General features: G+C 43.1%; 6 protein-coding genes across 6 annotated transcripts; 2 read left to right on the top strand and 4 right to left on the bottom strand.

The window, feature by feature from the left end:
- Window positions 1-4,552: 4,552 nt before the first annotated feature.
- Window positions 4,553-6,492, bottom strand: EAF01_008371 (uncharacterized protein; the record flags this gene model as incomplete). The annotated part of the gene is made up of 5 exons (XM_038916627.1): window positions 6,146-6,492; window positions 5,737-6,037; window positions 5,598-5,665; window positions 5,435-5,541; window positions 4,553-5,274 (listed from the first exon to the last, which is right to left on the bottom strand). The coding sequence occupies exons 1-5, from the start codon at window positions 6,331-6,333 to the stop codon at window positions 4,553-4,555; spliced, it is 1,386 nt and encodes a 461-aa protein (XP_038767989.1). The 5' UTR covers window positions 6,334-6,492.
- Window positions 6,493-7,220: 728 nt separating this feature from the next.
- EAF01_008372 (uncharacterized protein) lies at window positions 7,221-8,578 on the bottom strand (the record flags this gene model as incomplete). Its single annotated transcript, XM_038916628.1, has 2 exons — window positions 7,221-8,279; window positions 8,384-8,578. 2 exons carry the CDS (start codon window positions 8,576-8,578, stop codon window positions 7,221-7,223), a joined length of 1,254 nt encoding a protein of 417 aa, XP_038767990.1.
- A 450-nt stretch (window positions 8,579-9,028) lies between these two features.
- Window positions 9,029-9,387, top strand: EAF01_008373 (uncharacterized protein; the record flags this gene model as incomplete). The annotated part of the gene is made up of 3 exons (XM_038916629.1): window positions 9,029-9,032; window positions 9,108-9,178; window positions 9,244-9,387. 3 exons carry the CDS (start codon window positions 9,029-9,031, stop codon window positions 9,385-9,387), a joined length of 219 nt encoding a protein of 72 aa, XP_038767991.1.
- A 336-nt stretch (window positions 9,388-9,723) lies between these two features.
- Window positions 9,724-12,338, bottom strand: EAF01_008374 (uncharacterized protein; the record flags this gene model as incomplete). The annotated part of the gene is made up of 2 exons (XM_038916630.1): window positions 9,724-12,083; window positions 12,140-12,338. 2 exons carry the CDS (start codon window positions 12,336-12,338, stop codon window positions 9,724-9,726), a joined length of 2,559 nt encoding a protein of 852 aa, XP_038767992.1.
- Window positions 12,339-12,587: 249 nt separating this feature from the next.
- EAF01_008375 (uncharacterized protein) lies at window positions 12,588-13,778 on the top strand (the record flags this gene model as incomplete). The annotated part of the gene is made up of 3 exons (XM_038916631.1): window positions 12,588-12,683; window positions 12,776-13,220; window positions 13,282-13,778. The coding sequence occupies 3 exons, from the start codon at window positions 12,588-12,590 to the stop codon at window positions 13,776-13,778; spliced, it is 1,038 nt and encodes a 345-aa protein (XP_038767993.1).
- A 71-nt stretch (window positions 13,779-13,849) lies between these two features.
- Window positions 13,850-15,122, bottom strand: EAF01_008376 (uncharacterized protein; the record flags this gene model as incomplete). The annotated part of the gene is made up of 4 exons (XM_038916632.1): window positions 13,850-14,231; window positions 14,410-14,646; window positions 14,696-14,961; window positions 15,012-15,122. 4 exons carry the CDS (start codon window positions 15,120-15,122, stop codon window positions 13,850-13,852), a joined length of 996 nt encoding a protein of 331 aa, XP_038767994.1.
- Between the last annotated feature and the right edge of the window lie 142 nt (window positions 15,123-15,264).

The raw sequence follows: 15,264 nt of genomic DNA on the forward strand, positions 1-15,264 counted from the left end.
TATATTTTTTATTTGTCATCTTCCATCTGCACGTGTGAAGCCACTATCAGGCCGAAAGGTTGTGACTCCTTCTTCTTTCGGAAGTTGTGACCGCCGTTCTGTTGGTCTCGCATCCTTGCTCACATGTCTTGCCTCAAATCTCGCCTGAAATCGCCTCACTCCTCTCGCTCTTGCTTACCTTGCCGTTAGTAATCATTACGAGCAGACATCCCCCCATCCCCCATTAAGTTGGCATCAACATCCCCCATTAGGTTCGCATCGACATCCATCTCCCATTGATATACGGGGGTCCTCCTTAACATTCCTCATCCTCCATCCCCATCCCATATATCATCATCACATCAGCAAGTTCCCCCGCTGTCAATGGCATTCTGTGTGTGACATTGTCATGCTTTAACATTTAGCCTATTTGCCATCTCACATGCATTCAGTCCTGGTTGAGATGAAGAAATGTTGAAATTTTGGTTGAAGGAAATGAAAGTCATAACCCATACAGATTAATGTTACATCAACCAGATTAACAGCTTCCTGGATATCATCGTCCTCGGTTTCGTTTGCCCATCTCTAACCAAAACATCTTCACGGTCCCGCTTAGTGAAAGTTCGATAACATATCATCTACCAATCTGGATCTCGCACTACTTTACATTACGACTACAATGCTATACTACTACCCACCGCATTCTTCATTGAATGTCATGTCCGAATTCCGATGGTTGAAGATCCGATCATTTCTGTTCTTCGTACATCCGTCTATCTGTGCGTGTACGATTTCGCAATATTATTGATTTTTTTCGTGATACGGAGAATACAACGTTTCTTTGTTGTTCAGGTGAGGTATCCTCGGAGGAAAACCCCGAATGTCAAATCCCACTCCTCTCGTACAGTAACGGTACGGCCTACGGGAGTGCACATATTTTTAATTCCCTTATTATTAATCTTCTAGCGCTTCCATGCAATGTCTTCCCTGCCGTCTCCACGCCTCTGCCGGTAGTCTCCCCTCATCACCGCACAATGTCGTGTCAGCGTTCAAGCGTCCAGTAGATGCAAGTTCACCACCACCACTCGTTCGCAGAATTATGTACTATCTGGAAACGTACTATTCATTTCTTACTTTCAATAGCACCTGGGGGGGGGTTTTTTTTGAAAAGACTAGTGCAGATCAATTTCCAATGGCTCCGGTTCCGCCGAGAGCCAATCATCATTCAAGATGCCTCGTTTTCCCTTTCCATTCGGCGGCTAAGACGAGACATATCGGATATCGTAATACGCGCTGTGGTTATGTCTCATGAATCATACAGAGCTATTGAGTTCGTTCCGGGTACCTGGCGCTTAATCTCTAATTTATCTGCGCTTTTCGTACCGTCCGAAAGTTTGATAAATAAATAAAATAGGAGTTGATGTCACATCTTCACGATTGAGGAGGAGGGCCCAGACCAGTCTTTCCATATCTCTTATCCCTTAGTACGTGAATGCTGCAAACAATCTTGAGTTCTCTGGTATCTTTGTCCATTTAACCTGGTCCCTTGATGGTCGAGACTAGTAACCCGCATCATCCTAACGTCACCCCTTTGTCGATCGAAGTCGAGCTTGACGGTAGCTTCAAAATAATACTCCCAATACATTATGGAGATCGATTTGTACAACTGTGCGCTGACAAAGTTGTCATTATTGCTCCGATTGGAGTAGAAGTTAAATTACACGTGTTTATGATTTCTTCAACGCCGCGGACATTAAATCTAGATCACAGCAGTTGGTCCTATCAATGTTAGACAAGTCTCGAAGCGAGACAATATCTAATCGTCAAATGACATTGGGTCAACCACAAGCACTCGGTACGTGTCCGAAAGTAACGTACACCAAAGGACTGGAATGATGTTCGAAAACTGTTTCAGACTTCTTCACATTTGCAAGTTCACCCGAGTGATATGCACGAATGGATTCCTTGAATTTCGTGAATTGCATGCTGAATTTTGCCAATGAACGTGTTATTGGATACGGAAAATATTTGATCATTTCCGAATATCGAACTTGGCTCGGAAATTTAGTTACAATACATACACGAGGTTGTTTGTCAGCCATACCAAGGTAGAAGATTAATCTCCAAGCCTTGTTCTCATAGTTGCATCGACGATATGATATTGAGAAACTTCACAGGGTGGTTAGGTAATCAATGGTAATGAAGTATTCGCTTTCGATTGTGGTTTGAACGAAGTGTACTTTCATTTCATCCCTCACTTCTGTTCATCTCAATCCCCTCCTCGTCATTTCTCTACACGTCTTTTGCCGCTTTTTCTCTTACTTCTCACTCATCTCCTTGTTCTCCAGCCCCTTTTCACCCCTTCATTGTTCTTTTCACTTTCAAATATCTACACCCACCACTTCAGTCTTCTCTCTGCCACGGCTGCGAGTATACGAGTCCTAGAAGCAGCAAAACAACTGTTCACAGTCCAGTTCCTACCATCCATGCCCAGAAGCATACGATTTCGCGTTCTAGCGATGGAATGCTAGAGGCACATCAATACTTCTACAATACCACGAATTGCTCCAGTTGAATATTTCTTCTGACTGCACTATGAACAAATAAGCTGAAATGTATATATAAGAACTTAGAAGCTATCTCCCTGGGTGGATACGTTCAAGTTTGGAAGATAGAGATGGAACGGAATGGAGCAAAGAAGAGAAAATGTCCAGCATAGTGAAGTAGATAATAAGAACGGGGATGTGTGAATAAAATCGGAGATGCATACTTGGTTTATCTATTACTATTTTGCAGATTTTTGAGCATTTTGTCAGCTAGCCCGAATTTCATTTATGAAAGGGGTTCTTGTTACTACGATCGTGGTGCTTGAATGGACTTTCATCGTCTTGTTGTGTGAATGTGAAGATTTATCGTGTGTATATATATATAGATAGCTTTTGGGTGGGAAGTTATTGTAGTTTAGTGTAGTGGAGTGTGACTCATTGTGCTCTTGTGTATTGTTTGTATGTTTTGTATGTTTGTGGGAAAGGTCTCGTTGTAATGTGGATATTTGGTGGATCTTTTGGGGCGGCTTTGAGTCTTTGATACTTTTGAATAATTGGTTGTTTTGTCTACTTGTTTGTTTGTTTGTTTTTTGGTTGGTTGGTTGGTTGGTTTGGGTGGGGGAGAGGGAGGGAAGGGGGAAGGAGGAAGGAGGAAGGGGGAAGGAGGTATGGAAGGAGGTATGTAAGGAGGTATGGAAGGAGGTATGGATGGTGAGATGGATGGTGAGATGGACAGATGGGAACAGAGACTTGAGAATATGAAGTGGAGATCTGTGGTTTAGAGCTTTAGATTATTTGAGTAGGATTGATGCGCGATTGGATGGGTAGGTAGGTAGGTAGATGGATTGATGGATTGATATTATAAGTATGTTAGGGTTAGATTGAGAATAGATTGGTGATAGATTAGTGATAGGGATACATGAAGTTGTGAATGTGGTTGTAGTTGTATTTGTGGTCTTTGACACGAGGTGTTGAAGTACAGAAAGTGAGAAAGATGTATCATATCATATCATACATGTAGTACAATAACTACAACTAAGTACTTATAAATATCGATAGAGATGTAGAGATACAGGTAAGGTGTAGTATTATCAATTCGTGAAGGAATGATATGGGGAATGGGATAATATAGGACATGATAGGATGTGAAGTAAAATGAGGGGATAGAAAATCCTATATTTTCTCTTTTGTTCGATTGTTTGACTTCCTTTTGATTCGCTTGTTCGTTTCTTCTTTGGTGTCTTTTCTATATCTGGTCTTTCTTCTTGCTTTCGAGAGTTGTGCTTTTTGGAAATTAGTATATTATAGTATATTAAAAGGTGTTTTGGGGTGTGAGTATGACTGTATACATGTATAATAAATTGTGCGGAATTTACTTCCCAACTCCAATCTGAAGATCACAGGTGATGTGGATGGATCGGGATGATGGTATGTATGTATGTATGTATGTATGTATGTATACATCCATTCATCCATCCATCTATTTATTCATTTGAGAATCGATACCCGCATAAAGATGAAAACATAGATGCTTTAGTATAGTACACAGTCAGTATACAGCTGCGCTATACGAATACTACATTACTATAATATCATATTATACCTCTCGTGAAACTGAAAAGTCACGAGCTAGGTACTCGATATTATATCAATCTGAATTGGCGTTTCAGGGCTAAGAGTTACGGAATATTTGTTGAGATTCAAAGTCTACTACGTAGGTATCTCTATATATCTAGATACTCGACTTGAATTCTGGAAGTCGGACTTGATTTGCTATTCATATTGATTTTCCCTTCTTGAAGTCTAAAGATATTTGCAAATAAGTAGAGTGAGTGTATAGCTATTAGTATCTCATAATCGTACATTATTATTTGGTTCTCTAGGCACTATATTCATCTATCTATATGATACGAAAAGTAGAAAATAGTGATACAAAAAGCGTGAGCTTTATTCCAGTCCATCTAATGCAAAAAGGCCCGAAGAAAAAAAACCGTATGCAAAAGCCTAAAAGCCTATCCTCGCTACCCCTAAACCGGGCTCGGAATCCCCACTCTCCTCTGTACAACCCCATTCCCATTCTCATCCCCACTCTCCTTATCTCCCTTGTTCCCCCCCTTCCCCCTCCCTTCAAAATGTATCCTCGCTTCCCTCTCCGCCCCCTCCACATCCTTCAAACAAGGCGCGAAAATCAGGCCTCCCCAAAACGCCTTCTTAACCGTTCCTACCGCAACCATTACCCACAATGCCGTAACTAAGATACTAAACACCGTTCCTAACACTCTGAAAAATCTTGAAGGAAGCTCTGCTCCGATCATCACTGTCGATGTAGTGAAGACTCCTAACGGGAAAGTAAATCCCCACCATCCCATATTAAACGGAAATCGCGATCGGGAAATACTCGCCAGCGCGAAGAATAACCAAAGGAGACCGAACCCCCACATAATAAGCGCGAGGAGGAATCCGAGAGTGTAGAAGATGGGACCCGGGCCTGGGGCCGGGATAGCGGGGAGAGTATTGGTTTGGGGGAAGAGGGTTAAGGAAACTTTTCCTAGCTGCATGAGTGCGAAACCGCCTTGGCCGAGGGGACCGAGGGGGAGAAAAACAGAAACGATTACTTCTCGCGGTGGGATTTTGTAGACGGTGAGACGTTGGAAGTAGATTACGAGGATTGTCATGGCGAGGGGGAAACCGGTTCCGAAGAGGATGTAGGAGATTAGGACGGTATAGAGGGCGTGTTGGGGATTGGGGACTGGGAGGTGTAAGTTTTTGTTTGTTCATTTATTGGGTGATGGAAGTTGGAGAAGATTTTGCACTCCAGATTTAGATGAAAAGTGTCGAGATTGCAAAATCCGAACAGATGTATCTAGATATGGAGGAATGTGGGGTTGAGAAGATAGAAATAGACTTACGGACGGAAGCGACAATGCCCCCTGAAGCAGCTGCAACGATAGGAGCAACAATCGGAAGAAGCCAAGCGGCCGTCATAGTTGAGAGTTCAACTTTATGAAGAGACATGCTATGAGAGAGATTAGTCAAATAATCCACAGAATTCAAATGAAAGGGGAAACATACATTACGAAAGGAAGATAGAAACAAGTCGCCACAGAAACAACCGCATCTATCCACCACAAAGTCCAAGCCTAGGCACATAGTTAGTCCTCATTTACGCCTCCCAAATTCTTCCAAACTGTGAAAAGTAAACAAAACCCACCAAATAAACCACCCATCCTCCCCAAGCCGGTACACACACAAAAACAATCATATTAATGATCGTTGCCAGTCCCATCGGGAAAGTTCCCAGAAAAAGTGATTGTGCAGGATGTCGTATCATGGCGCTCCATATTTGCGGATATAATATATATCTCACGAGCGAAATACCAAGAAACGTACAAAAAAGGACAATATTGAGTACAAATATGACGATAGAGATATATTTCAACCAAGCGCCATTATATGGGAGATTATGAAGCAGGATAGATACGATCCCCGTGCCCATTGTTACGGAGAACCATCTAGAAATGGTATGTTAGAACGTGAAAAGGTGGAAAAAGAAGGTGGCAAAAATCCCAACTCTGAGAGTCTGCCCTCAGATACCGATAACATAGAAGAAAATAACTTACGAGGGAGTGAAATTCCTCACAATCTTCCTCCATCCAGTGTTTTGCTTCGCTATCTCTATATCCACCTGATCAAAGGTCTTCGTGCCACCTGATTCATGAGAAGCTGGTATCGTATTCCCATCATCAATCTTTCGATTAGCATCTTGCCTAGCAATCTGCGCGCATGTTCCTGCACCCGAAGGATCCATCTCTCTAATCGAAATATCCAAAACGAAAAGGTAAAAAAGCCAAAAAATAATCTGACAGGTTCAGAGTGAAGAGTCATACATATAACAATAAAGGAAAAAAAAAGTCAACTCGCCCACTTTGCGAGTAAAGGCCGAGGTACCTCCTAAACTTAGAATTTGCCTACCTATTTACTCGTCACATAAATATGGAATCTGTATTATATATCACCTAGAGTTTTCGACCTGTTCATCTTCCAGATAAATTGAATAGTCAGATCCTGGATGTTTTCTTGGAATTTTGATATATAATCAAGAGATCTAGATGGAGGCTTAAAAATTGATGACTGGACTGGGCTGAAAAGGTCAATTCGGTAACGAATCGGATATTTTCAACTTGATTGGTTACCGAGTTCGGAGCTTGATGGCAGACATGACATACATACAGGCGAATTGGAGATGATGTAGAAGAGCCTCAATAATCTTGGTACAAATGTTATTGGGTGAGCTCTGAGGCATTGAAAGTCTGTTGGGATACAAGCTTCTTATCATAATACAACTCGGATGAAGTTGAATCAGCAACGAATAATATTTATTTGGATGGCAAAGAAATGGCAATTCTTTACCTGTCTAAAAGTATCTATCTACGGGAATGCTTGCAACGCCAACTTTCGTCAAGAAAGAAGCAATTATACCATGCCATGCATATGTGCATGAAACAGAAAACCGAAGGTTCTACTTCAGTGACATGAGTTGGGGGTATGCACAAAGAGCTCCGCCCGATGTCTCCCTTTCCTTTCCCTCAGCGTGTTCTACCCATCCAACCAAACCATTCCTTGGCCATGCCAACCCTGAATTTCATTTCCGCCAAAATCATCCAAAATCCATCATTCATAATCGTAATACCATTTTCAGACTTGGAGGTTCTTGCCGAGAACCTTTGCGAGGTCATCGACATCCTTGTCCTCTCTTTGTGCAACAGGTTCTCCTTCTTGAGCTTCCTCTGCGTCGTGGATCAATTTTTCTCTTTGCTCCTCTTGTTCTTCTTCTTCCTCATCACTCTCTTCATCGCTTTCTCCTTCCAAATCCTCCAATTCGTCAAGACCCCAATCATCCTCAATGATTATCTCACCCGCTAACTTTTCCTTTCTTTCCTCCAACAGCTCCTTCAATTCCACAATGCAATCATGATCCTCGTCAAATTTGTTTCCATTCAATTCAATCTTCTTCAAATTTGGTAGAGCTTCCTTCGCAGCGGCGGTAAAGACTGTTAGACCCTTGACTCCAATATCGTTGAACTGTAACCTCAAAATCTCCAATTTGGTGTTTCTGCCCTTTTTCAAAGCCTCTGCAAAAAGAACACTTCCCTTCCCACCCAACAAGGAATCTCCGACACCTAACTCTTGGATATTGGCCCATCCTCCGACAACTCTAGCCAAGGCCTTTGAGCCCGTAATTGTAAAAGTATTGTCTTGTAGATCGAGAATTTCAATGTCCTTCGCATATTTCAAACCTTCACTCAACAAGTGACTAATTCCCTCTTGTCGAATGCCATTCTGTACCATCTTGACTTCCTTTACACCGGTATGCAAGCTATATGCCTTTGCCCAAGCCGTCATACTTCCATTCTCCAATCTATTGCGTCCGCAAATGACAGTTTCCAAATCCGGAACTTGTTTTCCTGCCGCACGTGCCTCGACTTTCTTTGCGTATAATGCGCTAAGTGCATCTGCAATCAGAATACCAGCATGAGGTCCTAGTCCGTTATTATTGAGGATGAGGTGTTGAAGTGGAGTGTGCGAAGAAAGGAATGCGACGAGTGGAGCTTGAGTGTTGAGTCCAAAGGCATTATCATTCAAATTGACTGTATGCAAATTTGGGAGCTTGAGCAGGGCAGTAAGGAGAGATGAAAGAGCTTGTGGAATTTCGTTAAGCAAACGTCCAGTAAATATATCCGCCAGGTTTGCAATCTTATTGTAGAGGTTAGCAACTATATTTGTCTTTTCGTTCTAGGCATCTAAAATGCCGCTTGGGGGGAATAAGACAGAAATTGATGGAGGAAGACTGGACATACCTTCAAACTTGTCTTCTCTTCCAAAACCTCCCCAATCACCCTACAGGCCTCAACGCCCAAGGTGTTTCCCAAAAATCTCACTTCCTCTACATCTTTCATCTCCCTCAGTGTCTTGATATGCGGTTCGACATCGGCAGCGGAATCTAATTTCAATCCCTTTCCTTCCAACGAGAAGATTTTTGTTGCGGTAGCCATCCTAGGTCTTAACGTTGCGCAAGTATAACACGTTTCGAAAGAGATAAGAAAAAAAACAAAAATTTGCAAGTAAGAGATCTAATTGCAGATTGTAGAAATTGATGGATGCGGGAATGTTTTTAGGTGGTGGGGGTTGCAGCTGCAGGTCTTCAAATGCTCAGGGTTAAGATAGGCTAATCTCGATTTGGTCAATTGACGGATCGGGGAGACTTTTTACCGACATACCGGCCGCAGACGGCCGCTCGGTCCGGGATAATGTCGTGATGTTATGGGAATGGAGTTTTGGAGCTTTCTTACAAATACAAATTCAATTATATAAATCCATATACAGTCACTCCACGAACACAGCAAATTGAGAGGCAAAATTTCAACCAAGTGTACATGTACTATTTACAAAGCCTTCTAAAAGACGATATTCGACATATGAACATGTCAACATCTGCAATCAACATGCGTATGTCTCTTTCTCTACTTCAGAGTTCCTTGCCCCATCCATTTCGAGTGAGTAGGTTATTGATTTTGAAACTAGCTACATCGGCCACCAGCGCAAACGTGGGCGTAGATCTTAAACCAACTGGAGAGGCTTCTGCAAAGCCCAAGGTACGGACCCATTTTCTTTCCATGATTGGCAATTTAGAACATTAGCTAAGTAGTTTCTGGAAAAGCCGTGCTGCGTATGTAAAGATGAGAAAGCTGCTCGAGACGAATGTATGCTATTTAGCACGGCCAAGGATCCCCAAGAAGCCTGCGCAAGTATGGTGGAAAAATACAAGAGTTGTATGGCTGGCTTTGGGTTCAATTTGCCATGAGTCAATGGCGGAGACCGCCTGTACAATATTAAAGGATTACAATGGAGTTTAGGCATTGCCACGGCGTAATATGGCGGGATTTGATGGATATAATGGGCCAAGAAAGGTCACGTAGAAGGGTCCTTTTATGGATCTCATAGGATTACGAAGAATCTCTCAACTCTATATTTGAGCAGATCATGTACGGCAAACGTATCTGTCTCGTAATATTGTACAACTTTATAGATAATGGAATGGCGAAGTAGGCCTCATATAAGATGACTGTTGTTCACCCTTGTTTTCCCGGTTACACCCGAACGCCTACTTTCCAATTGACATCCGTTTCGACTTTTGGTATCATAATCCTGCAAGCACACTTTGAACTCCTACGCTTCCCGAATCATCTCGCTTCAATACAAAAGCTTTGAAGTCTGCTTTCTGCAACTTTTTGCTGGCCCCACTCGCAAGTACAGCTCTCGACTTTTCTTTGAGAGCTTCTGCTCCAACGATGAACAAGTTGCCAATGTCGCTAAGGATTTCCACTTCACTCGTGATATCCTTTGTTAATGGCCAGTCTTTCAGCGCGGACACATAACTTGACATATCTTTCGTAACCATCAAACCACCAGTAGCATTCACTTGGAACTTTTTGAAGTGTTCAAACAGCATGTCCCGAATGCTGATCGCCAGTTCACAACTAAATACCTCGAGATTCTGCCCATCAACAGCTTGTGCGGCATTCTTAGCCACACGCTGGAGAAAATTACAGATAGCAAGACAGGTCGCAGTTTGTAAGGTCTCAATTGAACCAAGATCACTATCCTTGGGCCGAAAGTCCGTTTTTTTCTGGCCTGCCAACAGCCTTGTGATCCAGTTCAGTACCACAGTAATGGTACTACGCATGATGTCGTTAGCCTTTTTTTCGATTCTCTCCACACTCGCTTTGGTCTGCGATTCCATTCCCCGTCGAACAGTGGTATTTGTTTCTGCAAGGCGTATGAGTACCGTGTTAATGAACCGCGACATCACATTTGTAATGATGACTGCCGGTCGCACTGAAGGAAGGTAGGCCAAATCAGGCTCAGTTTTGATGTTCTCTTGGGCGGCGGCACGTTCGGCAGCAGCCTCAAGTGCTGTCTCGATATAAACCTCACCCATGCTGCTAAGCAGGAGGTTCAGAAGGGCTGAGACATCTTTAGGTGTGTCGCTTCCACTTCCCATCTCCAACGCTCGTCGCACACCTTCTGCAAGCCATTTAAGCATACGTTTGGCATTTGCGACACTTATCACACCATCTTCATCTGTGACTTCGATCTCATTCTTATTGTTATCAAGGTCTCGAAGGCCAGCAACACGTAACATCATAGCCTTTTGAGTGGGGGTGAGTTCAGACGAGTCGAGACGATCAATGTATGCATCCTTTGCCGAAGATAACAGCTGACTTCCCTGTTGGGCCAAAGAAGCCATGAAACCTGTTGGAACCTTCTTTCGCCGCGAGTGATAGATAGTAAACTTAAAGAGCAATGATGAGAAGAGCTCCTCCAGACTCTTCCTCTCTCGATCAATATACGAATTTCCAACCAGATATGGAACGAATAGTTCGTCTAATTGCTGATCTAGACTTTGTGCAGTTTGAGCTGTGCAAGGTTCGGGGTGCTCAGTAAGACCGTGTGCTTTAAGGTCTTCGATTAAGCTATTAATATAAGTCCTCGAGGCATGCAAAGACCTCAGAAAGGCCAAAGAAGAAATAGTATCGGCTTTTTCAAGCACCATCTCTAGACGCTGCTGTATAGATTGTTGGAATATGCGCTGAATAAATTTGATGAGAACGACTTCATAGAATGGAAATGCTCGCTTTATAATGAAAGATTCCTCTTGCATGACAGCTCTGATCTCATCAATGAGAGATTGCAAGCTAGGTTCAACTCCTGGGGGCTCAGAGTCGGGATCGGCCAACATCTCCCATGTCTCATTGTCGGTTGTGACCTCCTCTGCAATAAGTTGACTTCGGTCGATGAAGAATTGATGCTGATTGACAAATGTACCAATGACACTAGATCCACCGTTGAAATCGTGTAAGACCTTTGCGCACTCGAGCATATCATCAAAGTTCTGGCGCCGATAACTGTTGTCAAACTGTTTCAAAAGATCCTTTTCTAAAGTTTCCGAGAATTTCTCTATGATTTCCCTAGTATTATGGCCTTTGTATCCAACAGCGCCGTTGGTAACTCCATTGGCTTTTTTCGAACCATTAGCCCAAGATGTTGGATCTAGTCTTTGGCTCATGCGCATTAGCTGCCTCGCGATAACAGCAGATCTAACTTTGTTCTCCCCTCCACCTTGCCGTCTGATCATATCCTCTAAAGATATGAGCGACCCATTCTCGCTGACTTCTATCCAGCACTGTATCAAGAAGTTGGCATCTATCGCACGCCGTCTCTGTTTGTCTAAGTCCTCGAGTCTTTCTCCGATTTGGACCGCAATGTTCCCCCCTGCCTCCGGTCGCCCATATCGATCTGTGGTTGCGCCATTCGTGCCATTGGGGTTATTTAGTGTTATATCGAGCGATTCAAAGGAATCAATTGACTCATCCAGCTTGCGCCCTAAAGTGTCTAATGTTTGATCATGCTGTATCTCGGCCCGCCGAACAGATGTCAGGAGGTCTGTTTCCTTCTCCTCCAGCTCATCCGAAAGTGTCGCAAGCTGTTGCAGGGCACCTGAATTCTCATCAGCATTCGGGAGTATTGATGATTGAGGAAGTGAGTATAAATACTTTCAAATGTCCTTATGAATGGTTTGGCATCAAATGCAGGTTGAGCTGGTCCAGAGCGCCTGTTTATCGGAATCGCACTTTCGGACAGTTCTTCGACAAAATCTCTCACTATGAAATCTTTACTTGAGAAGTTTTCCAAGGTAAAGCTTGGCCCTTTTGGATATAGTGATCTCACTGAACCACTATTAAGAGATGCCATACTTAAATTTCATGAAGCTTGTATGTGAAGTGCGTTTTGACTTGTGGGAACAATGTATCAGTAGCATAGGTCGGAGGCGCGGAACGCTCAGCCTCGCTTGAACCTTGAAGACGTGTGGACCCTCAAAAATCGTGGCCTCGTAATGAATTCCAGCCCTTCAAACGTTCTAGAGATATTTTAGGACACTTTGCTCCCCAACTTTCTATCCATCATCTTGGGGTTCTTCACACTTCTTGTGTCACTATCAACATGACTAACAAATCGAAAGCTCTTGAAGCGTACCGCGAAGATGCAAAAGGTGGTCACACGCTATTAACAGCAGAAGAAAGACGAAAGCTTATCGAGGTAAGTTTTGATTTCGCCGCCCTGTCGTTGTGTACCTGCAGGTACCCATTCAATTGACTCGTCCACTCATTGACGCTGTAACTGCATTTTAGCCACTGCTCCCTTCCGATCTACCCTCGCGAACTTCATCATTCAAAAGCCAAAGTAGATCCAAATCGAAGTCGAAGTCTAAATCGTCAGCTTCAAAATCCCGTTCTCATCTTGGCATTCGCAATTTCTTTCGTTTCCAACTGCACGGATTAGTCTATGCTGTTGTGCATGCAGTATTTTCGTTATATATTAGATTGAGGCAAGCATATCATGCGGTAAAGGATCGCATATTTGCGATTTTATTTTACCATCATCGGACGCCAGGGTTGATACAGAAGGATGTAAAGGGGTTAGAGAGATTACCCAAGCATGTCAGTGTCATATTAAATCTGGAGAACGGTGCAAGAGGAGGAGCGGGATTGGAAGCTCTAGTCGATGAGGTAGCAGAGATCACAGCATGGTGTGCGTGTGTAGGAATTCCAATGTTGTCGGTGTATGAAAAGACTGGTAGGTGATTGTAGTATGGAGATGAAGATATGATTGGGAGCGTGCTAATGATGGAATATAGGAATTCTTAAAGGTTATATACCTGCAACGCATCGAGCAGTAGTGAGAAAACTGGCCTCATATTTTGGACCAGATCATCCAGCGTTGTCTATGAGAGCTCCCCATGTCCCATCCATGGAGTCCTCATCAGCTACGTCGACGACTGATACACTTCCTGGCTCTTTACAGCACATTTCGGTGCTACTTCTTTCGAATGAAGACGGCCGAGATTCATTGGTTGACTTGACCAAAACGCTAACAGAGATGTCCCAACGAGGCAAAATTGAGTCTAATGATATCAGCCAAGAACTCATTGATGCCGAAATTACGGAAAGCATCATGGGAGAGCCAAATCTTTTGATATTATTTGGACCAACGGTCGAACTGTCCGGATATCCACCATGGCAATTACGCCTCGCTGAAATTTTTCACGTGCAAGATAATCATGGAGTTGGATATCAAGTTTTTTTGCAAGCGTTATATAATTATGGTAACGCACAGATGAGGTTCGGAAGATAGATTAGATGCCATTACAATGCGAGATTATATATATCCGGATGGTGGGTGAACTTTACTTCTAATCAATCCAATCATAATTCTTTCCATATTCTCATTTCCTTCAGGATGTCATCCCATTTATACACAGGTCCAGTGCCGACATTATAATTATAGTAGTTCTCCGTCCCACCCTTTACCATAGCACGTCTAAAGGTAATATTGATTCTTCCTCCATCATCAGCGTTCTTCCCTGTTCGCTTGGGAATAGCATGAAGCCAATTTGCCTGCGTCCTACCTCGCATCAATATCATATCTCCGCTTGCAAGTGGCAGCTTGATAGGTTTTGTTTCTAGCGGAGGAGGAGCGTTATCGTTTGGTGGGATAGGTTTGTGTTTCATGAGGAAATCTCTTCTTGCTCCAAGCGAGTAACTTGCAATAGCCGGCAATGGGCCTAGAAATCTTTCATCGTCACTACTGTTGAAAGTCGGGAAATCAGTATGTCCTATCAAAGAAGCATTTCGGAGGGAAGTGAGGACAGAGGTTGCTTTAGAGAATAGAAACGAAGTATCTAGAGAAGAGGGAAAGTGGGCTTTCAGGTCAGAGCACAGAATTGGGTGTGAAAGACATCAAAACCTGTCTACTATTGACGTACTGATATGAGATCGAATCCGATCCAGATGCATAATAGTTGACAAGACAGAAATTGAACTTGCATCCCGTCGCCATTTCAGTGGAAAGTCGTAAATCGTCTAAACATTTGGGGATCGGCCGAGGTGGATATTTGGTGTAATATCGCTCTTTCTCGATTCTCTTGCCGCTGTTTGCATCAATAAGTTCTCCATTGTCATTGAACTTGGATGTTTCATCGAGACCGAATACCGTGGTCCACCTTTTCGAGTTTTAACAATTGGCTTGCATTCAGAAAATGGAAGGTCTACCTTGGAGTTCTGATATGCGTCGATATACCTCCTCGCGTGATATCATACTCCACACGATAAAAGGGCAATTCCGAACGAAGAAATTGGAACACCTGACGTTCAAGGTATTTGGGAATGTAAGGCTCGAAGTAAAGAAGATCAAGATCAGCCTGATCGTTTATCTCTTTGCCAATCGTAGAAGGAAACGAAGACAGCTCCGAAGATATGGATGAAGGAAGACATGGTATTGGAAATGGATACGTTGAGTGACGCGTAAATTCACGTTCCTTCAATGATTAGTGGCGGAAATGAAGCCGTTGTGTTGTGTGCTACTTACCGATGCTTTTCCCGATGATTTCGCTTTTTCTGCTGTTCCTAATTCTGATACTCGGGGTTTCTTCGTCGGTGGTTTGAAGAAGGAATCTATTGTCCTTTTCGCTGTCGACATTTTGAGATACAATTCTTGATAGAGCTATACAACAGCAGTCAACACGTCGGGAAACATTACTGAATATAGCCTTTCATGACATCACCACCTGATTCGGTCGTAGCCTCGCGCAGCCTTATCACTAGCTTACGATATAAAAACT

Source organism: Botrytis porri, assembly GCF_014898465.1.
Source record: "Botrytis porri strain MUCL 3234 chromosome Unknown BPOR_011, whole genome shotgun sequence".
Classification (NCBI taxonomy): Eukaryota; Fungi; Ascomycota; class Leotiomycetes; order Helotiales; family Sclerotiniaceae; genus Botrytis; species Botrytis porri.